This window comes from Apodemus sylvaticus, chromosome 5 (assembly GCF_947179515.1).
Source record: "Apodemus sylvaticus chromosome 5, mApoSyl1.1, whole genome shotgun sequence".
NCBI lineage: Eukaryota > Metazoa > Chordata > Mammalia > Rodentia > Muridae > Apodemus > Apodemus sylvaticus.
In genome coordinates this window covers 107470995-107492418 of record NC_067476.1, presented here as the reverse complement: position 1 = coordinate 107492418, position 21424 = coordinate 107470995, and the positions used below count along the sequence as shown (strand labels likewise).

General features: G+C 44.0%; 1 protein-coding gene across 9 annotated transcripts in view; it reads right to left on the bottom strand.

The window, feature by feature from the left end:
* Nucleotides 1–306: 306 nt before the first annotated feature.
* Nucleotides 307–21424, bottom strand: part of Sema6d (semaphorin 6D) — a 56538-nt gene continuing 35420 nt past the window's right edge. For 4 of the 9 annotated variants that reach the window (XM_052183451.1, XM_052183453.1, XM_052183450.1 and 1 more), the window contains exons 2-19: nucleotides 12398–12560; nucleotides 11883–11994; nucleotides 11287–11347; nucleotides 11070–11132; nucleotides 10844–10945; nucleotides 10521–10611; nucleotides 9964–10083; nucleotides 9193–9281; nucleotides 8252–8469; nucleotides 8006–8137; nucleotides 7537–7692; nucleotides 7283–7456; nucleotides 6405–6545; nucleotides 6226–6303; nucleotides 5772–5833; nucleotides 5356–5412; nucleotides 3740–3907; nucleotides 307–2112 (exon numbers count right to left, since the gene is read on the bottom strand). In XM_052183451.1, coding sequence (XP_052039411.1) covers nucleotides 824–2112; nucleotides 3740–3907; nucleotides 5356–5412; nucleotides 5772–5833; nucleotides 6226–6303; nucleotides 6405–6545; nucleotides 7283–7456; nucleotides 7537–7692; nucleotides 8006–8137; nucleotides 8252–8469; nucleotides 9193–9281; nucleotides 9964–10083; nucleotides 10521–10611; nucleotides 10844–10945; nucleotides 11070–11132; nucleotides 11287–11347; nucleotides 11883–11994; nucleotides 12398–12506 — 3222 coding nt within the window. In that variant the 5' untranslated portion in view covers nucleotides 12507–12560 and the 3' untranslated portion in view covers nucleotides 307–823. The remainder of the gene's footprint in view (nucleotides 2113–3739; nucleotides 3908–5355; nucleotides 5413–5771; nucleotides 5834–6225; nucleotides 6304–6404; nucleotides 6546–7282; nucleotides 7457–7536; nucleotides 7693–8005; nucleotides 8138–8251; nucleotides 8470–9192; nucleotides 9282–9963; nucleotides 10084–10520; nucleotides 10612–10843; nucleotides 10946–11069; nucleotides 11133–11286; nucleotides 11348–11882; nucleotides 11995–12397; nucleotides 12561–21424) is intronic. The other 5 variants (XM_052183454.1, XM_052183457.1, XM_052183456.1 and 2 more) reach the window with 5 other exon arrangements.

Here is a 21424-nt window from a genome sequence, read left to right as displayed (position 1 = left end):
ACGATGGTGTAGGATGATGTTAGTTCTTGTTCAGTCATGCTTACTGTAAACAACCCCATAGTACAAAAGATGCAATGGGCACCCAAATCAATCCTAATGGGTAGATCCCTCTCTCTCTCTCTCTCTCTCTCTCTCTCTCTCTCTCTCTCTCTCTCTCTCACACACACACACACACACACAAACACACACACACATGCCCCCTCTCTTAACACAGTTTGTTGGTGGCGTTGACACACACACACACGCCCCCTCTCTTAACACAGCTTGTTGGTGGCGTTGAAAAAAAAAAAACAGTGCCACGCTTGGAAAAAAAAAAGCTACAGTTTGGGTCAAAGATAGAATTTTCAGCAAACTGCTTGGTAATCTCCAAGCTCATTTTGTTTTGAGACATTCCCATCTTTCCATTTTGACATTTGTGCAAGAGGCAAGGTGAATGCATACATATTAAAATGTTCACATTTAATGGGAAGACCACACAGAATGGCAGTCTACATTGAACCCATTTTCAAGTATTTGTTCAGTCTTCTGAGTACTGTATCAGCTCTTTACACTGGTGAAGGGGGCCCTTCCAGGCGACATATCCCTTCGGCTTCAAACAAAAGAAATGGAATGAGCAGGACCTCCCTTTGTTTCCGGCAAGTACACAGAAGCCTTGCTGTAATAGCTACATGTGGCAAGTTCTGGTGTTACCAAAGTGACAGAGTTTCTTTGGCTACTTGTTTCTCTTAAAATACAGGCAGGTATCTCATCTTAAGGTACCCTCACAGCTTCCTCGCAACAGCAGGGACAGGATAAAGCCACACAGGAATAGCACACTTGAGGCCTAGTAAGTGTATTTGTTCAGTGGTCTGACAGATGTGGTTTGAGGAACAAAGGAAGGCTTTGGTGGCACATCAGGTTTTAAGGATGGTGTCCTCTTTAGTCCCGTCCTGGGTAGGGTGCCATTACTGGTGTAGCTGCTCTGTCTGGAGAGGGAGGGCTGCAGATGAACACTCACCGATGTCCCCTGAATATAGTCCACCTTAGCCCCTGTTGGGGTGGGCATATATCCTCCACGGTTCATACTCGGCTGTCTAGACAACAAAACACCGTTTGGTGAGTTTAAGTTTTTAGGCACAGCAGATATAGAGTGCCTCTGGGAGGAGTTTTTGTGATAACCCTTTTGTCTTTCCAGAGAAGTCATTGGGACCCCAGGAGTGGTGGGGACATCTACTCTCTTGGTTGGACTATTTCTGGGGAGTGTTGAGGGAGGGGAGTATAGGGACGCCTCCCGGTTAGGGACCTTGGGTGGAACCTCAGACATTGGTCCCACGGGGTCCAGCATGAGGGTTTGATGGGCCATATGGATTTCTCCCATGATGGCTTTGGGGTTACTGTTTGGGTCATTTAGATGCTTCAAGAGATCATTGAGGGTGTTTCTGGAATCCACAGAACGCCGGTGTTCCCTCTTACTGGATGACTTTGTAAGAGGGTGATCAATGTTCTGAAGCTTCTTGTCGGCCTTGTGAGCATTAGAGTTTGAGAAGGATGTATTGTAGTCGTGAGTGGCGTTTGGAAGAACAATAGCACTGGGGATATGCCCATGACTTAATGGGGAATGGGGTGGAGGACTAGAGGGAAAAAACTGGGGGTGTTCTTTCCTTGAAGCACCATGGCTGTGGGCCTTCTCAGAGTGGCTCTTCATGGCCTGCAGGGTCTTCTGGTGGAGTACGGGTGTAGATTCTGGTGTGGGGAGAGCAGCCAGCTCCGGAGGCTGGCCTCGATGGTCCATGACCATGGATTTTGTATCTGTGTTAGGTGGTAGTTCCTTCCGACTGGTCAGCAGGTTGCTGTAGAGTTTAGGAGAATCAATGTTCTGCTGGTATTCCTTGACGGGACTGTCAAAGAGACCATTGAGCTTGGCAAAGCTCCCACTGGAGTCTGTGCATGACTGGGCTGACTCTGCATCTTTATGAATCTTCCTGTTCTTCCGAACAAACATGTCACGGTAGCAGTAGACAGCGACTCCTGCAATGAATGCACCCAAGACAAAAGCTGCAAACACACAGGTGATGAGGACATTCATGTGGACCATCTGGTTGGAATCTCCAGACTGGACTTCCCACCGCACACCTGCAACAGACATGTGAAGACTTTGAACGAAGTGCTTTTAAAACATATTAGATATAAAATAGCTTATACTGAATCAATACTACCTTCGAACTCACCATATGCCTAGCTTACAAGAACAAGTAGATACCAAACTTTCACAGTAATCCACCCCCCTGAAGTCACTATAGGATTTCCAGTAACATGTATGCTTGCTGCACAAGTTCTTAGTATATACGTCTCTCTCCTTTCACCCCGTCTCTTAGCAGTTGTTAGAAAATTTAAGAGTTTCAATCTAAAAAGCAGAGTTAGAACAGTTCAGAAAACATGTACCTCATGATGCTCACCTAATTCTTAAACCAGGATTAACGAGTTGCTGCTGGGGTTATGTCTGAATTAACAAAAACACACATCACACTCAAATAGCTATGCTAATATAGCTGTGTTAACTAGGACAGAAATGTAGCTGGTCACAAACTAAAAGCAAGTACTTGGTCAGTGTTAAAGGACAGATGTACACCTCTGCATTTGTTTTCACGTTCTGTTTTGAAATTTCATCTTGGGATGAAATATTCATAAAGTATCTACTATGTAAGAAAACTGGACAGTGCAAGAAGATAATTATCTATATATTAGTTTAAGAATATCCTTAAATTATCTGGAGGCATTTGAGAAATACTTAAATTAGACCTAGAAAGTGAAGAGTGAGTTAGTTTGTAACTATTGGAAATTTTAATGCAACCACAGACATCTTAGCAATCGATTAGAGAAATGTTAGGTTAAGAGGTATTCAAGTCTGTTATACATACAGCTAATCCAGAATAACTGAGTCAGAGGGATTGGGAAGGCTCTCTGATGTTAAGTTAGTAATAAGGCCCTTGAATATTAGTTGCTTTCAATCAGTTGTCAAAGCTGTGGAATTTGATGGTGTTGTGAAAGATCAGGAGAGAAAAGAACAAAGAAATGGTATTATTGAAGAGATCAAAACAGAAATAATGATTATAAAATTGTTTGCAATGAAAATATAAACAAAACAAAACAAAACAAAATCAAACAGAAGTAAATCATAAATGACAAGGCAGTGCCACAAGAACTGGCTGGAAACCTGATACCATAGCTTATATGCAAAGGGACAGACACTTTATTTTCCTAGAGTATTAAATCTTATAAGAAAATTGATCATACAGCTTTTAAACTTCACCTATTATGGGCTGAAGGTAGTAATTACAGACAAGTACTGTGCTGTACTTTGCCACTTCTGGTATTTGGACACCTTGTCACCCTGCATATCCTTTACATCTGCAGATGAAGCTAAGAAGGGGCTGAGACAGCCTCCTAGACAGAATATTTGGTAACAGGTATTTGTCATCTGCAAGCTTTTGTCCTTTGATATTGAGAGGGTGACCCTCAAAATCCCCTGATATTCAGCAGGCTCCCAGCATCTGCAGGCAGAACCCAACACAGATTAGATTGTCTGAGTGGCTGTCTTGGGAACCATGTCTTGGGCAGGAATGCACTCAGACTTAAACCACAGGAGAGCAAAGTCACTGTGGCCAGGGGGACTGCAGCGCTACTTAGTTTCAGCTCTGAGAGCCAGGCTAGGGATCAGGTTTCCATGCAGTCAGAGATGAAGTGCCTGGCCAGGCCTTACCCTTTGGGATACCTGATATAGTATCAGTAAAATCAGAAGTGTTTGGGTCATCTTGAACTACAAATTTCCGGGAGCTCGTCAGTTTAGGTCTCCAGGTATCAATCACTTTAGATGTAATTTCTGGGCTACTTGCCACAGTGGTAACAGAAGATGAGGATACCTCCATGTCTGTGGTGGCAAACAGATGTCCATTAACATGGCTAGCGTCAAGAAGACTTTTCTGATTGCTTCCTTGCATTTGAAAGTCAAGTACATGTTCTCAGAAATCCTGACCTAGAGTTTTGTAAAAGCCCCCTTGAGGGAATGAGACCAAATCTTTTTCTTGCAAGAGAAGAGTAAAAACTAAACGTTGACAATGAAGATACAGTATGCAGATTTCTAAAGTAAAAGACACATGAGCATTTCTACTGAAGCCTCCTCGTGGAAGTGTAATACAGGCCCCAACTTGGGCTGACTCTGGCTGTCTCCGGCTAGCTCTTGGGATTGTTTAATTTATTTGTAATGTGTAATGTACAGAGGACCTCTGTGAATGGTTGGGGTCTTTGTACCCTTTCCTTCCCTGGAGAAGCTATAATGGAATTGCATTTAGAAAATACCTCGTCTGGTCCAAGTAAACACTTGATCTTGGGCCTGATAAACCTGTTCTGCCTAAGAGGCTGCCACTCTGCTTCCCCAAGGCCTCTGTCCATTTGTAGGTTTCCCCCATGCACTGAGAGACTCCATCCACAGTGCAGCACAAACCTTGCTGTATTCTCCGAAATGCCTGGGGAGTTTCTTCCAAAGAGTTAGCAGTAACTCATGCACAAGCAATGGCATTTATACACTGAATAAGGATGTTGGGATACATGAGATAGGTCATCCTTTTCTCCCCCCTGAGGGATGAAACTGATGTGAACCCTAGATGCAGCGTAATCAGAACAACTGAACCTTTCCGTGTCTATTACGAGCTTACGCCTAGTAGATTTTCATGAATACAAAAGCATATGCTTTTAGACACAGTATGGACTGATCCAACAGTTACAGGAAGAGACTTCTAAACAAACACAGACAGATGTGCACGGAGACCCCACTGTACATCTTTGCACATCAAAATCCAGCTTCATTCAACTGAAGCTGGCTTCTTTCACACCACTGAGAACACAACATTCAGAGATTCCTGGGACTGCCACAAAACATTCAAAAAAGGTCTTTAGAACTTAAAAATACACATTTGTGAAAATGTGTATTGTTCATTCCTTGTTTGTATGAAAGGTGGGGAGAGAAGGGGAAAATTATGCAATTCTGTCATCCATGGGGTATAGATGGCCAGAGGAAGCATTCACAATGCAAAGGGTCGAGAGAAGGAAGCCGGGCGGCTGGCGTGCAATTGAAATGCAGAATATGTCAACCCATTGGACTCTCCTTAAGGATGTGCCTTGGTCAATGATGAACCATTCCATGCTACACACGGATGGAGGGCTGAGGAAGAAACCATCTCTCAGGACCTTCAGAGGGTTATGAGTCAAAGCAGAAAAATGAGGGCTGCCAAACTGCGCAAAAGGAGGGGGGAGGGGCAGAAAATGCTGAACTGAAGGAAAGAGAAGACTGTTAATTCAAAAAAATTAAAAAAAACTAACCAGATGTTGGCCCGCCAAATATTTTGTAATCTGGTGTAGTTGAAGTAGGCAAACTTTCTAAAGGGATCAAAGGAACAAGTCATCAGTGAAGAATAACGGAAAGAAAGCAAAAAAGTTCACGAATTCCAAGTAATAGAGAAAAGTCCAAAGGAAAGACTACAAACTAAAAATCTACTGGTTACACTACCTTTCTCTAGATTGTTTGTTTACAAAAGCGCATAGGACGAAGGGAAAGAAAAACTCTGAATCTTTTCTAACGGACCCCCACGACCGAGGAGCTCAGCTTTTGCTGAAAGTTTACATTAAATGCTAGGTGGCACGTGTCCCTAGTCATTATAAAGGCTGGTCATAAAATAATGTTTGCGTGCAGATGCGGGCCAGAGGAGCGGTGGAGGGCAGAGAGGCGTCTGTCTTACCGTGGCAGTCCCCTAGGTGGGCCGTGTTGCCGTACTCCGTGTCCTGCTCATATCCTCCAGGGCTGTGGTTATGGAAAGCAAAGAAGTCTTCGGTTAACAGCCTTCATAGGGACAAGGGACAACCAGGACAGAGCCGAGAACACACACTGGTTAGTGAGAGTAAGCAGACAGAGCGCACTAACCATTCAACACACTTGCCAAGGGGAATTACTCGTTAGTTTATTTAGGGTGCTTAAGAGAGTAAAATGTTCCCTCTTCACAATCTATTGCCCTCAAGGGCTGTTGTTTCTAAATCTCATTTCCCTCTCAAATTTTAGATCTTCTTTGTTAAAACTTCCCACATCCCAGAATAAGAAAGGAAGGAAAGGAAAAGCAGTACAACTGGGGTTTAGTATTTTGTCTTGGAGCTGTTGGCACCCTGAGAGAAAGCGGCTAGGTGGTCTGGCATACTTACAGCATCCCCAGGGTCACCCTCTCACAAACTCCCTGGCTTAACCAACCACAGTACGGGTCACGGGATGCGATACAAGACCTGTGGAAAAGCCAAACAAACCGTGATGCGGATTTTTCTCACCAGCACAGGCTACGCCACCGAGGAGAACAGGAAGGAACGAGGGCACGGCGGAGGCTTACTTTTTACAGGATCCGTAGCGTTCACAGCGGCTGAGGGGGATGCGGACCACGCAGCTGGAGAAGGCCACGTACAAAGCATGGTGATCCTTGTCCAGCTGTAAGGAGACGACCTTCCTGTCCTCCTCACTCTCGGCGCTGCACCTATTTGGCGATTACATTTTGAAGACATACACTGAAGTCAGGCCTCCATCAACTATACAAGAGGCGTGATTTGGCAGCCAACCAAACCAAGGGCCTAATTTGAGAAATAATAATTATGGGATACATAGCTCTATGTTTTTGTGTAGATGGGTTACATTTCGAGCTGGACAAAGGGTCTTTAAAATTGCTTCCCTGGCTGAATGGGGTTGCAGCTGTGAAGGACTTGTTAGACTCTAGAAAATGAGAAAGGATGATATTCTAATGCGTTTAAATCCTCCCACGCTAGAGGCCTCTGGGCGCCTCATGTATTCAATTTCCCTCGCTTACTCTGTATGTGTTTTAAATGTCCAAGCTATCTCGCTGAACTCTAAGTATATTCTCTGTGCGCATGCTTACGACCAACTGTGCCACATGCAGCTTCCCAAAATAGATCTGCAAGGTAAGACAGTGCTAAAATGTTCTCATTCTTCCCAGGTGAGGAAGGAGGGATGCCTTATTTTTAAACTCATCAGCTGTTCACCCTCCTGGCCCCAGTGGGCTTACAAAAACAAACAAACCTGAAGAGCATTTCAAGGGGGGAGGTAAGTAATAAAGAAGAAATAAAACCCAAAAGGAACCTGTGAAAAGCATCACTAATGCAGAAGTCTGAAAGAAAAATGGCCAGATGAGATAAACACCAGTCATTTTTTTTTTTTTTTTGAGCAGGGCTAAAGAGAGTTCTCCCAAAACATACTTACTTGGCTGGGTTGTAAGCTTCAATCTCTTCGAGTAATACACTGTCATTCAAAGAGAAAGGACTGGTCTTTGCCAAGACTTTAAGAACCACACCAGCTTCAGAGCCAACGAAGATGACTGTGTAGTTTTGGTATGGCCCTGCTGAACGGTCCACTTCGATGGCTGTCAGTCTGTACCTAGCAGAAGAAAGAGGCGGGTCAGGTCAGGAGGCCCGTGACAGGAGAAAAGGCTGGGAGTCAACAGCTTACGGTCTCACCTGACCCGAGTCTTTGTGAACCAGGGTTCATCAGCAATGGGTGGGACAGCAGAGTCCATCAGCGGATGGGACTTGATGAAAGACAGGGTATCATCTGGAAAGTCGATGGAGGTTTTGTAAGCTTCCGCGAGGCCATGTTTGGCACAACAGCCAGGCCTGAAATGAAAACAGCAACCTTCAATCATTCTCTCATACTGGATTTAAGCACACATTCTGGAAGAAAGAAAGCAGGTACTGAAAAACTAGAGCAGTAATGTCATTTCCCAGAATTCCATGGGCTTTTGCACAGCCACATGCACAGGGCATCACAGGATAACATTTATTGGCTTTGTAGGGATGCCTCAGAGAGATGCCCTGCTGGTGTGGGAGGTTGGAGGACAGACAGATAGTAGATGGTTCCAATGTTCATGGGGGGAGGGAGTGGGGAGGGAGGCTGTTCAATACAGAAGCCTTTGCCTCTTTTCTTTACCTTGGTTTTGGTACTTTGTCTTCAGGAACCGCTGTCCACACAGAGTCTGGGGTTTTCTGTTCTTTGAAGCGCCCTCTGAACACTTTCTCAATGTCATCCATGCTAAAGGCACAGACTGCAGAACCAGGAATGCTGAAAAATGATACAATCATGAGGACGAGGTTGGCGGTGGGGGCCACGCCCAGTTCCCACAGGGAGCACAGAGCCCCTGTGTGTGGGGGGGACCAGGGTTCTGCTTGTTCCCACCTGTTGAGCTGTGTGGTGAAGACCCCAACCACGGTGGGGATGCCATTGATTTGGATAATGTCCGTTATGGACTGCAGAACATCGAAGTAGAAAAAGGAGTCTCCGGGAACCGAGCAGTTAAGCCGAGCCTTTAGGAAGGAAGTCCAGTGCTTCTCCAGGACCCGCTGTGAGCCACCCATGTCGTTTTTACAAATGCGGGCCACGCGGGAATACACAGCCTGCCCAGAGATGAGAATCAAGCCATGAGACTGTGAACACAGAGGAGGTGCACAAGATGCTGCCGCTCAAGGGAGGGACACAAACAGAATCCAAAGGAAACAGCAGAGAATAGATGTCTGGCTCAGAACAAGCCGCCTCCTCCTCCCTGTACTGCCACGAGGTAAGAATGCATGAGAGTTTTTCTCACTCTGCCAAACATGCTCCCCGAGACCTGAGCTACCTATCTTGCTGGCTAAGTGAAACCATGCCCTGCTCCTGCCTCTAACTTCATCTATTGCTGCTCATATTATTAATAAAGTGCGCAGTCCTTGAATGTGGTCGCAGAAGAGTCTGCAATACTTAAGGAGCCCATGGGCTTTTACAGAAACACTCCAAAGTGAACAGAGGTTCCCATTCTCCATTCTGCCTCTGACACTGGAAAGGGTGAGACCATCAATGGCTTTCTAAAGAGTAAAAGAGGCCTCCACTTTCTATGGTGATAGAAATAAAAATATGAAAGCTTTTGAAAGCCCGAGAAGGAGGCAGCTGTTCCCACTCTGGGCATTGTGAGGTGTTTCCCCGCAGTTAGCTGTTACCATCAGCAACCTGGTTCCCTTCCTCGCCCTTAAATGCACTGAAGTAAGTGCTTTGAAACAACACAGGAGAGCGCCCGTCACTCTTCCCAAGTGGGTGGGATTTCATCCAGTTTAAGTCCACAGTGCACACCAAACACATGTACTTGCCTTGCCTAAGTTATTATGTTCTACGGCGATTTCTCTGAAGAAGAAATAGACATAGTTTCCATATTCTATGGCATGAAGGAAGTGTGGTTCTGAAAGAAGATTGGAAACAAACCATTCTTAAAGGATGATTTAATTAATTAGTATAAGACGCCAACTGCCAGCTCTCTTGCATAAGCACACTTGGAGCAATGATTTTAAGGAGTCCCAGTATGGGTGTGGCCAAGCTTCAAGAGCCTGTGTCTTTAAAGTCAGCTAATGGACTGTAAAAAAGAAAAAGGCCTGCAGGGAACTGAGCTACAGCAAAGGTCTTTGTTTCAACAGATTTATTCATTAACCTATTTAACTAGGGAAGAAAATCTCATATTGAGAATTTTTTAAAACCCTTGATTTTCAGAATTTAACGAACAAGATGACTCTATAAATATGAAGTCATCAACTCTCACTAATAAAGTTCCAAAATGGGTAGCCGTGTGTAGGAAGGTAGCATTGTGGTATGGGAGGACAGTGCTGTAAGCATCTGGAGTTCGACACGGTGTCTAAATGTTTGCTTTTGCGTTGGCCACTGGCATAACTGCCTGGACGAACTCATTCCCTGACACGTCTACTAATCTGTTCATTTCCTGCCAATGTCGTATTTAATAAGCAAAATACCACGTGCTTTTTCTAGATGAGCAAAGCCATGCTCTGAACTTCCTGTCGGCCTTGGCGGCTGCTCCCGCTTAAGCCTTCTAACTACCCCCCCCAACCCCAAGGCAATGTTCCTTTAGGCACCTTTGATCCATTTGGAATCGTATTTTATTGTGCGAAGGGCGGATCCGTCGCCCATGCTTCTGTAAATGACGGCATCACTGGCCAGGAAATCGGCCACTGTGGCGGAATAGAGCTTCCCATCTGAAACCAAAGTCACAATCTGGTAAAATAACCATGAATACTTATGGTATGTTAGCACAGCTACTCTCTGCAGTGTTTCACCTGGCACCATTATCTAGGCAATAAACTACACCGGTGTTCACCCTCAACCTCTAACTGGCTGTCCTACGATATTACCTAATTTTACAGGTGAGGGATCTAAGCACCCCGAATTAAGCAATGTATTCAGGGTCAGCGGCTTAGTTAATAAGAGAGCCAAGTATAAGAATATGTACACCCGTCACTGAGATGCACCTGTTGTTTTTGTCACATATGCTTAATAATTTGTTCATAGGCTTTGCCTTTGAAATACTTGTGTTAAGGTATATATCCAAGGTATGAATGTTTGTCTTCCTTCAAATTCTCTCACGCCTTCAATGACATCAATCAGTGATATTCAATACACTGTAGCTTCTTACCAGCAAAGAGGGCAACATTGGTTTGTCGGGCATCAAATGGGCATCGTGCCAGGCCACTAATTTCTTCCCCATCATACTCTAAGGTACTCAACTGAAAGAGAAAAAAAAATAGCTTGTGCCACATCTGTTCAATGTACTTGTTTGAAGGTAATATTGCTTTATTTATATTGAAATTCTATTTGAGGGATGCTGTTTTATATTCTCTTATAATGGAGATAAGACAAATCTCTGGGTTACAGCAGAGAAGGTTCAGCTCTAATAGCATATCAGTGAAGGAAATTATAGTTGAGGAGAAAAAAAATCATCATATAAACCATACTTACCCTATAGTACCTGCACATCGGGTTGAAAGCATTGGTGCCACAGACAAAAACCATCTCATCATTTCTTGGGACAAAGACTTTGATGAAGTTGTGGCATTCATCCTAAAGGAAAAATAATTACATGCCGGTCAGACATCTCATATGGTGATGTCATGGTGGCAAAGCCACCAAGAGGGGCTGTGGCGGCGCCCACCCCCCCCCACCCCCCCCCCACCCCCACACTCACTTTGTGCTTGCCCTTCATAGCACAGTTTTCTCGATCCTGCTGTCTGGACCGCCACGTCAGCTTCTAGATCAATTGAATAGAATCAAAGCTCAGTGTCAAATAGATGCACTCTGAGTGGGGGTGGGGGTGGGGGTGGGGGTGGGGGTGGGGGTGGGGGTGGGGTTTTCTGAAGCCCGGGGTGGATATACTCGCCCTCTGTAGCTAGCTGCTCACCCACCTTGCTTGGTATCACCTCTGTTTGGGGGATTTCATTTAAATTCACTGTATAGACTTGATCCCTGTTGGAAACAAGGCAGTTCAGTCATATCCTGTGAATGCATCAATGCTATATGCTGTTTCTTATTTCATCTTTACAGATCTGCCATTACTGTGTTTGGAAGATCATCTGGCTTCTCTGTGACTTCAACAAAGTCAACAGGGCACTTTCTCATTAGCAAGATACTTCTGTGCATCGCCACAGTCAGGGCCAGCACAGCCTTTCTCTCCATGCTTGGGGCAAACTGACTGGGTATAAGCACTGATATATTTCTGATATTTGCCTGAGAAATTCTAAGTTAGGAATGAATCAAGAATGATCCCCTCTCCCCTGCTGCTTTGGGATAAAATAATGAAGTGCGATTTCTGCATAAGCCACTGAAGGCTTTAACTCTGCTTTCTGTCCCGGTACCCTGCATGCTCTTCGTGAGAGTATTTTTGGCTACTTGCAGTTTTTGATCACAATCACATATTAGTTTTTCATGAACCAGACACATTAATGCAAGCACCACAAGAGAAAAGAATTTTAATCTAATAAACCAACGAAAGGAAAATTACCTGCCAGCAATATAAAGTGTGTCTCGAATTTTCAACATCAGCTGAAAGTCCAGCCTATGCTGCGATTCGTTGCCTGAAGGGCGTCCTCTAAAAACCGGATATTGCCTTGAATCTGCAAGTAAAAATGGGCTAAACCATCAGTCAGGATTACAGAGCTGAAGAATCAATAGCCAGCATTGATTAGCTGTATATAGTACTTGTAGGAAGGGTTTTAACTAAATTCCTCTCTTAAGGTCTTGAATATAAATTAGTAAAAGATGGAGAATTGTCAGCAAATGGTCTTTTTCTTTTTTACTGAAAATATATAATCTCTATGTCTGGGCTGCTGCAGGATGGCACCCAATAGAACTGGCTCAGTTTCTGCACAGCCGAGGAAAAGACTGCAGATGATTTAATGTGCAAAACATGGTAAAGACATATTAAAATTTGTCTCTGATGCTGAAAATGAATAGACAGAGAAAAAGACAAACAAAAGGCGTCCTTTGTAAACAAGGAAATGGCTTTAGGTGACTTACAGTGATAGTCAACAGTGTTCAGGGGCTCATCGTCTTCTGGGAAGCTGACTGCCCGTAACCTGGAGACCAGGAGGAACAGCATGCAGAACCAAAGCAGAAAGAACCTCATGGTTGGCCAAGAAGAGATCTGCGCTCCCCCTTCTCAGAAGTCCCACTTAGCTACCTAGAAGACAAAAGCATTATGGAAAGACCTTTATGCTGTGGTGAAACTGGCTTCTCCTTTGTAGCTGGCTCAAATTTTTGCCCATCTCTTTCTATAGCTCCCGATTTATCAAGAGACCCGGCAGTGGTAGACAGGTATCTGCAAGAACAGACAAAAGGCAGCACAGAGCCAGGCTGTGCTGAAGCACCTGGTGAGCATATTGATGCTTTAGGTACATTTGCCAGAATTATGGCGGCAACTCTGTGTCATCACAGCAAAATCACCAGAACTCCAAACAGAAGTGTTGGCTGCTCACTTGGCAAGGAAGTGGGCAAAGGAGGGATCAGAATTTTAATTAAACTCCAATCTGCAGTTTGGGCCTTTTGTGAGAGGGAGAAAAAAAGTGTTGTATCTATCTGTTTCAGGACTGGGCCCAAACTGCCTTGAGAAGCCAGAGCTGATGGCCTTGTCCTCAGCCACTGTTACTGTAGAGGATCTAGAGTCTAGATCTAGCTGCTGCTGCTCTAGCATCGCCCAAGTCACAGTTCTCTATTCTGAATTAGGTGTTGGACCAATGGAAAAAGAGGTCAGTGACCTTGTATTAGGGTGAAAGGGATTGAAAAGAAATAAAATGATTCTGTGAAAACCAATCAGTAAAGCAGGAAGTGGCAGAGCAGGCCAGCTGGTACCCAGTCTCTAGGGACACCTAGATTCTAACATAAAACCATTCAGACCCAAACCAATGCCCTAAGCACAATGCCCTCTTAGCTTTACTGTGTGTCTTTTTTTTTTTTTACTGAGCTGTAGGGGGCCTTGGGGACCCTCAAGCTTAACACCTTCCTTTGTTAAATGGGAAAACTAAGGGTTAGCAAAAAGAAAGACTTCACTCTGACTTTCATGGCGCCTTTAGGGTAAGGCTAGAGTCCAGAGCAGTGACCTGAGTCCCTGACCAAACTCGCTACAAACTACACTGAGGAAAGAATGGGCAGTTTTCTTTTAAACAGATGGTATTACAAGGAGACTTTTTGAGAGAAATGGCTATATTCATCATTTTTATTGAAGTTATGTTTCACAGATATTAAATCACATATTAAATATGTACAGTTACTGTAGATCAATAACCCAATAAAATTATGAGAACAGAGTTAAAAGATGTATAAATGTTAGCAACTCATTGAAAAAACTAAATTGGGTTTTCTGGGCCAATGGGAGAGGCAATGTTGTGAGATTCCAAGGGTGTTACTCTTCAGTGACGCCGTCTTTACACAACCAAAGCTGTCAGCGCTTCATGTAATACCTTCCGTCAGTACACCTAAGAACCCTGGGGGCAAGTTATAAACAGCCATCTCATATTCTGGAGAATACAAGCATTCAATAAATTTAAAAAAATGTGAATACCCAGCGCACACACTATTTTCTTTTGAACTGAAGTGTAAACCAAATATGCATGAGTAAAACTACTTTTAAAAAACAGGCCTACATTAGAGAATAATGTTTTGATAAAATCTCTGTTGACAGGTAACAGCAGTTAAGTCAATAAACAAAAGTGCTTCTCGAAGTCTGATGGGCAGCAATGGTGGAGCGCCGTTCTGCACTCAGCTTATGGCTGGACAGCGGAACTCTCTCATTGCTGGCTAATGGACCCCGGGAATGGGCTTCAATCTCTAAGAGAATCAGATTCCTTATTTATAAAATATGGTAAAAACACTTCTCACGAAGATAAAAATGAACTAAATGCACAGTAGATTCTGAGCAAAGTTAGCGCCGTGGACGGCCAGGTTGACCTCAAGAGTCTGAGCAAGGTCTGGTGAAAAGGTGAGCTAAAAACAGATGGCAATTTGTCCAACATCTCTTGCAAATAAAACACTATTTAAAAATGCGCAAGGACTACATATTGAATAAATTTTATAGCCGATACCTACTTATCAAACCTTCCCTGAAGAATTTTACCAACCCAACTCCACGGTAGGGCGTATTAATTTGTCCTAGTATTTCTACCTCCTGTTTTCAGTTGTAACAATGCACCCTTAATCCCTTTGCCACGTCTTCCAATGCAGCCTCTCCCTGTCTTGCTCCTAATGCTTTCTGTTTGTTCCAGCAGCCTAAAAAGACAAACATGCTGGAAGCACCAAGCCTGCCTGTGGCGCCGGTCCCAAACTGCATCTTCCGGATGGAAAGTCACTTGGCTCTTTCTGCCCAGAATCGTGAAAAAGGATCGCAAACACTCATTGCTCCTAAAGAAAATGTGGAAGTACGTGCACAGAAACAGAAGTTCTGCGAGGCTTTCCTCCACGGCTCACAGCAGCCAGGCAGCATCTGTTTGTCACAGCACCGGAAGTGGCCCTCATCTGTGTGAAGTCAGCTCATGCTGACTCTCAGCTAGCCCCTAGCTATGGCTGAGCTGTGACTTCCTGTAGCACCTCTGATACATAGGTCACCTCTCCCCATATCCTGTCTACAGCCAACCTAATCCTTCATAAATAAGCCCAACACCAACTTGCTTTTGGTCTACCAAGAAAGCTTTATTTTAAAAAGATACCATTTTGCTGTTAATGCTATGCATAGAAAGCATTTGTTGTTTTACATATAGCAAAGCAGGGAGAGAGAGAGAGAGAGAGAGAGAGAGAGAGAGAGAGAGAGAGAACGCAAAAAGAATCTGAAAATCCATTAGAGAAATGCACCAAATAAAGGGCTGAGCTACATAGAAATCCTTCAGTTTATTAAGATTTTTGAGACTTTGTGTCACCCAGGCTGACTTGACATTTCAGCCTCCTAAATGCTGGGATTAGAGATGTGTCACACCATGTCTGGCTTCCTTTGGGAAGAGACGAAGGATGCTAGGGCTCAATGGAGTCAGCACATTGAGTCAGGTGATGTGGGCAAGATAAGAGTCAGACAACCATGGGAAAAGGTGCCAACTGAGGGACAGAAAAAGCTAAAATTTGCCTGGGACATTTACTCCCTGAATTTGGACTTCAAGTTGACTCAGTTTATCAACTGTAAAATAGCAGCAATTGTCTTTACTGTCTCACTGGCCCCTCTGGGGATTAAATAAAATGAGTCGTAGACGTCGTCTAACACAACCTGATTGAGAGCAGAATTCAAGTAGCTTTTCAGTAAATATTGCACTTTTACTGTTTCACCTTATTAGGCAACAAAGATGTGAAGGCTGCCCCATCCCCAGCCCGTTAGGCAGAACTGCCTGCAAAACTGCTCTGCCTTCACTATCATGACGGGGGTTTTCTCCGGGGCAAGGTCCAGTTTCATAAATGCCCACCCTCCACTCAGCAGGAGGAGCAGCTCCCCCAATGAAAGGGCATCTCTGTCTAGTCAAAAAGAATGGTGATACAGGAATTAGCATATTTTATTACATTTTGGTTATTGCATTACCACTGAGTCAAAAAAAAAAAAGAGCTCTTAGAAGGAACTCCCAGGACCCCAGTGCCTGAGTGACAGTTTCCACAGGCGACAGATCAAAGACTGAGCTCCACAGTCAGGCCTGATTTTACCTGACAGAACTGGCCAATTCTTAAGGTCTATACAAATGAGAGTGCAAGTAGAAAGAAACACTATTGGTGGCATTCTGGAAGAGTAATATATATGAAACATCATAAGTAAAGATCAGAAGCCCATCATTTATAGCCCCAGAAAGCTGCATCGTAGAGGAAGGGAACCAAAGAATCCAAAACAACTTTCGGCAATCTAACCTCCACACTGATAGCCGGAGTTCTTCCACCCTACCTATTCAAGGAAAGATAAGATGATGCTGTGATAGTCTCCTCTGAGATTAAAGCCTTATATCCTGCAGGGGAACTCCTCAAGCACGGAGGTAACCTCTGCCACCTCCACCACCACCTCCTCCTCACCACCACCACCACCACCACCACCACCACCACCAAATACAACAACAACAACAGCAACAACAGCAACAATAGCAACAACAAATAGCTTCCAGAACTCCCTGAAATTAACTAGATTCAGTAGTTCTCTCCTGCCTCCCTCCCTCCATTTCCTGTGAGGAAACACAGCCCCAGCAGCAAGAAAGATGACGAGGAAAAAAGCTACATAGAAGACTCTCAGGCAAGAAGACCCACTGGAAAAGATTTAGTTCAACTAAAGTACCCGGGAAGGCCACTTTCTAACCTGTTGAGCTGTCTACAGGCTGTGCAGTGAGTTCCAGGTTCTTGGCTTTTATCGGGTCCATGCTAGGGTGGGCTTTGGTGATGCTGTCTTTGAGTCATGTCTGCTCCTGAAAGCAACCTACTCATTATAAAATCTACTGGTCCCACCGAGCTGGACTTTGGTGGTAACCACACTTTGGTCTACTATGGGTTCCTATCTAGGGTGAGATGGGAAGTATGTTTCATTGCCCCAGGAAAAATTTTGTAACCCAAAGTAATTTCACCTGTGAGAAAAGTAATATCACCTTGTCACCCAAAAATATTTTCTTATACAATATTCAGTGCCAAACACACATTATAAGACAATCCAACCCAATTCGGAGACAAAATAAAACAGATAAACTATATATTAGAGTTATCAAGCATACGTTAAAGAAAACAAAATTGTAGGTGGGGTGTGGTGGCACACCTCTTTAGTCCCACCACTTGAGAGGCAGAGACAGATTTGAGACCAGTCTGGTCTACTTAGAGTTACAAGGTAGCCAGGGAAAGATTGGGAGCCTGTCTCAAAATAAACGAAACTGGGCTGATTTTATCTAAGGATATCTAAGAATGGCAAGAAGAATTTCACCAAAGAAACATAATCCATAAAGTAGAACTAAGTGGAAGTCTTATAGTAAAACTTACATGTAACTAAAAATTCTTAATAACTGTGTCCAATAAAGGACTGGTAGTCATTGAAGAGAAGATTAATGAACTGGAAAATAAGCTAAAAAGAAGTTATAAGACAGAAATGTAGAGAGCTAAAAGACTGGAAAAAGCAAATCAGAACATATATATATATATATATATATATATATATATATATATATATATATATATATACACACACACATATATAAATATGTATATATACACATATCTATCTATCTATCTATCTATCTGTCTGTCTGTCTGTCTGTCTGTCTGTCTGTCTGTCTATCTATCTATCTATCTATGTATATATCCAGAAGACATATTTAATAGTATTTTTTCAAAATTGACAAAAATTAAGCTACTCTAAGAATTTCTAAACATAAAGAAAAATCATACTTAGACATATTATACTTTAGGTCCTGAAGAAAGACAATTTTAAAAAATGGTTAAAAGTTAAAAAGATGTATTACTTTCAAAAGAACAAGAATGGCCTGACAGCTGACTTACCAACAGAAAAGATGGAAGGCAGCAGACCATAGAATGAGATTTTTAAAAGTGTTGAAAGAAAATAAATTTCCAGCATAGAATTCTGTGAGCAGTGAGGGCAGTATTTAAAACACACACACACACACACAGAGAGAGAGAGAGAGAGAGGAGAGAGAAGAGAGAGAGAGAGATGAGAGAGAGAGAGAGAGAGAGAAAGAGGGGGGGGAGAGGGAGAGGGAGAGAGGGAGAGAGGGAGAGAGGGAGAGAGGGAGAGAGGGAGAGAGAGAGTTTTATAGAAACAAACATTAATGTTAGCAGGTCCAAACTAAAATGGAAGTTTTGGTCAAGTGGATTCACCGGAGTCAAACAAGCTCCTTTTATATTTATAGTATACAGTACACAGAATACCGTGATTCTCATATATAGAAGCGGGCCAGTAGTCTCTGGCTTTCTGAAAGCCCCTTGACTTCCAAGAAGGAAAGCAAGCTGAGAATCCAGCCCTTCCACATTAGTTCCGAGTGCTCCCTACCTGTGTCCCACAATCACCAGGTCTCATGGGGGAGCACTTCCGCTCCGTGCAGTTTTCCCACCCAGGAATCAGAAGAGGAACTTCTTTCTTATGGCTTCCCGTGACTCTTCTGGCCCTCCAGCACTGTCTTTGCTTACCAAGGTTTGCCTCCTACTTCTTTACTGTGTTGCCTGATAACATCTTCGTTTCTAGAGCTTTCCAAAGATTTTACTGGTTCCTTTGCTGACAAGTCCACCCTGTAACTCCTCCTCAGAAATTATCAAGTTACAAGTCAATCAGGGCCCAGGTGGCCAATCCCCTGCTCTGCAGGCTTGCTTGCTTAGCTAACTCTCAACTCATTCTTCCCATCAGAACCTTTAGCCTGCTAACTGCCCTTTCTTCTCCAGTCTCAACATTCCTCTCAGACGCTTTAATTAAAGGTCATGGACTTCTTGAATATGTCTATAGATGTTTCACTCTTCTCGGCCTGCAATAAACTTCTTTCAAAGGCCCTAACCTGGACAAGCAGTCAGCCATTAATCCCCATATCTACCCTACAGTAGGCACGGAACTCTGGGAAGGAGTTTGTTTGGATTCGGCTGCAAGGAAAAGGGCACTTGACCACCAACTACAGACTGCCGTTTGAGACTCCACAGAGATCCTGGATTGTTTTCTAGACTTGAGTACTCTCTAATAAACTTAAACTTTCTACTTTGCCTCAAGGACGTGGTGTGCTTTCTAGTCACCAGAGACAGCCCACATACTACTCATTTCTCGTCTCAGTGACATACTCAAGCCCGACAATGGAGCCTCTTAAGTGCCTTGCTTCATTCCAAGTACACTGACCCTTTCCCTGGTTCTTTAACCAAGTCCTGCTGTCTTTTTTCCATATGTGTGAGCATGTGTGTATATGGGCTTATGTGTGCACACACAATTAGTGTACATATGAGTTCATGTGGGCTTGTAGGCATGTGAGTGGAATGTGTGGATATGCAGGAGCCAGAGGTTAGCATTCTGTGTTTTCCCTGACCTCCATTGTCTCTCAATGAACCTGGAGCTCATCTGGCTAGGTCTGCTGGCCAAGGAGCAGAGCTAAGCCGCCCCCATACCCCTCCCCCCTTAGCCCCTCACCTCAGCACTGAGGCTAGAGACATGTTGTCCTGCCTAGCTTTGTACATGGGTGCTAGGGACCAGAACTCAGGTTCCCTGTCTGTGTGGTAAGCATATTCTCTGCAGATTCTTCCCCTTCACTCTTTGGTTGAATAGAAAGACACCGGTTCCCATGCCCTCTCTTTTCTCTTTCCTATGCCATGGTTAACTTTTTAACTGACTGAACAATAGGTTCACATCTGTCTCAAACCCCACCCCATTAAAGGAACGAGAGCTCACAGGACCCCACATCCTGCAGCTGCCTGCTTTCTTCCCTTCCATTCAGAGGTTTAAGCTATTTCTTCTCCATCGTGGCTCCCTCACCTCCTCCTCAGTTGTCTACATCCTGAGTTCTTACGCCTTCTAAATGGGGCCACGCTGTGAAGACGCTGGTTATCTCTGGGCATTTACAGCCCTGGTCACAATCTCTCCAAGGTGCTTTAGTCAATGTCTATTCATAGACGTCCCCTCGCCAGCTGAGACGGTCTTGCACTATAGCCCATTGTCCTGCAAAGTCAAGCTCAGGCTGGCCTTCCACTTTCAACTTCTTCTTGAACAGCCTCCTGTTGCTGGGATTTCAGACATGAAACACCACACTTGGCTCTTCCCACCGCCTTCCCGTGCTCCCTCTAGTACATTCTTCTAACCATTTACTGACCTGCGTGTTTGTCTCCTTCTTAATTGTTTACTCTTCAGCCAGAGTCTCGCTGAACTGGCCTCAAACTGGAAGTCCTCCTGTGTCATCCTCTGTAGCCCTAGCATCACAGCCATGGGTCACCATGCTTTCTCTCCCATTCATTTCCTGGTTGCAACAGAATCATCTTTCTTGGATACAAATCTTGCCATGTGACTGCATAGCCCTCCAATAACTTCATAGTTTTATAAAACCCTAGTACTTTGAGTGTGGCCTTCTGGACTGTTCTCATCCTGAGTTCTCTTCTTTTGAGCTTCATTGTGAGCTTCTATCCCTGTTACCTGGCTTTCTGCTACCTTGGCATGGTGTTGGTCTATGCCCTTGGCACAGACAAGCCACTCCTCAGCTTATCCTCTGTATTGGGACCTTTTCCTCTTCCTCTTTGTCCCATTTCCCCCTTTCCTCCTCATCCTGCTCAGTTTGTTGTAGTTTGTGGGCTGTTTTTTGTTTGTTTGTTTGTTTTGAGAGGATCTTGCTCTGTAGCCCTGTCTGGCCTAGAACCCACTATGGAGCCCAGGCTACTAATATTCATCATTCCTTTTGTTTATGCCTCCTGAGTACTGGGATTAAACATACATGTCATTTTGACCAACCTGAACACGGGTCAAGAGGTTATTGACTTCTATTATTAGCCTCCTTAATAATAAGATGTCAGAGCCCCCCAAAATCTTTTCCTCCTACCTTGGAGTGATGTGTGGCTAGGTCATCAATGCCAGAGGCAATTTTCAGTGAACTGTGAAGAAAGGAGTGAACCAAAGGGCTAACCGTGAGTCCTGGATCACCACAGCCCTGCTGATTTGCTTAGGGCAATGGGAGCTTTTTGGACTCTGAATTAGTTTAGATTCTTATAAAACTATTAAAGAGCAACAGAAGGTAGCCAACTCCAGAAAGACAGGCATCTGAGGCTCCACTCTTAAGCAGCATTGAGATCACTAAGACTGTTGAGGATTGAAGGGACAGAGTAGGTGTGGAACTAAAAGATGTCATACACTCTGGAGTCTAGCCTTGGTGAGAATGGTGGCCCCCAGAGTTCCAGAAATTACAAGTCTACCGCCTAACAGCCTCACATCGCAGGTGAAGACACAACAGTAACCACGGGCTTGGGATGATTGAAAGAAAGCAAGAAGCAACTTAACTGCCATTCCTTGGTGTCTACCAAGATACAGGACTGTAACTGAAGGTCAGTTATGGAAGGGGATCTAGATTTATTCAGCATGTCCCCATTCTATAA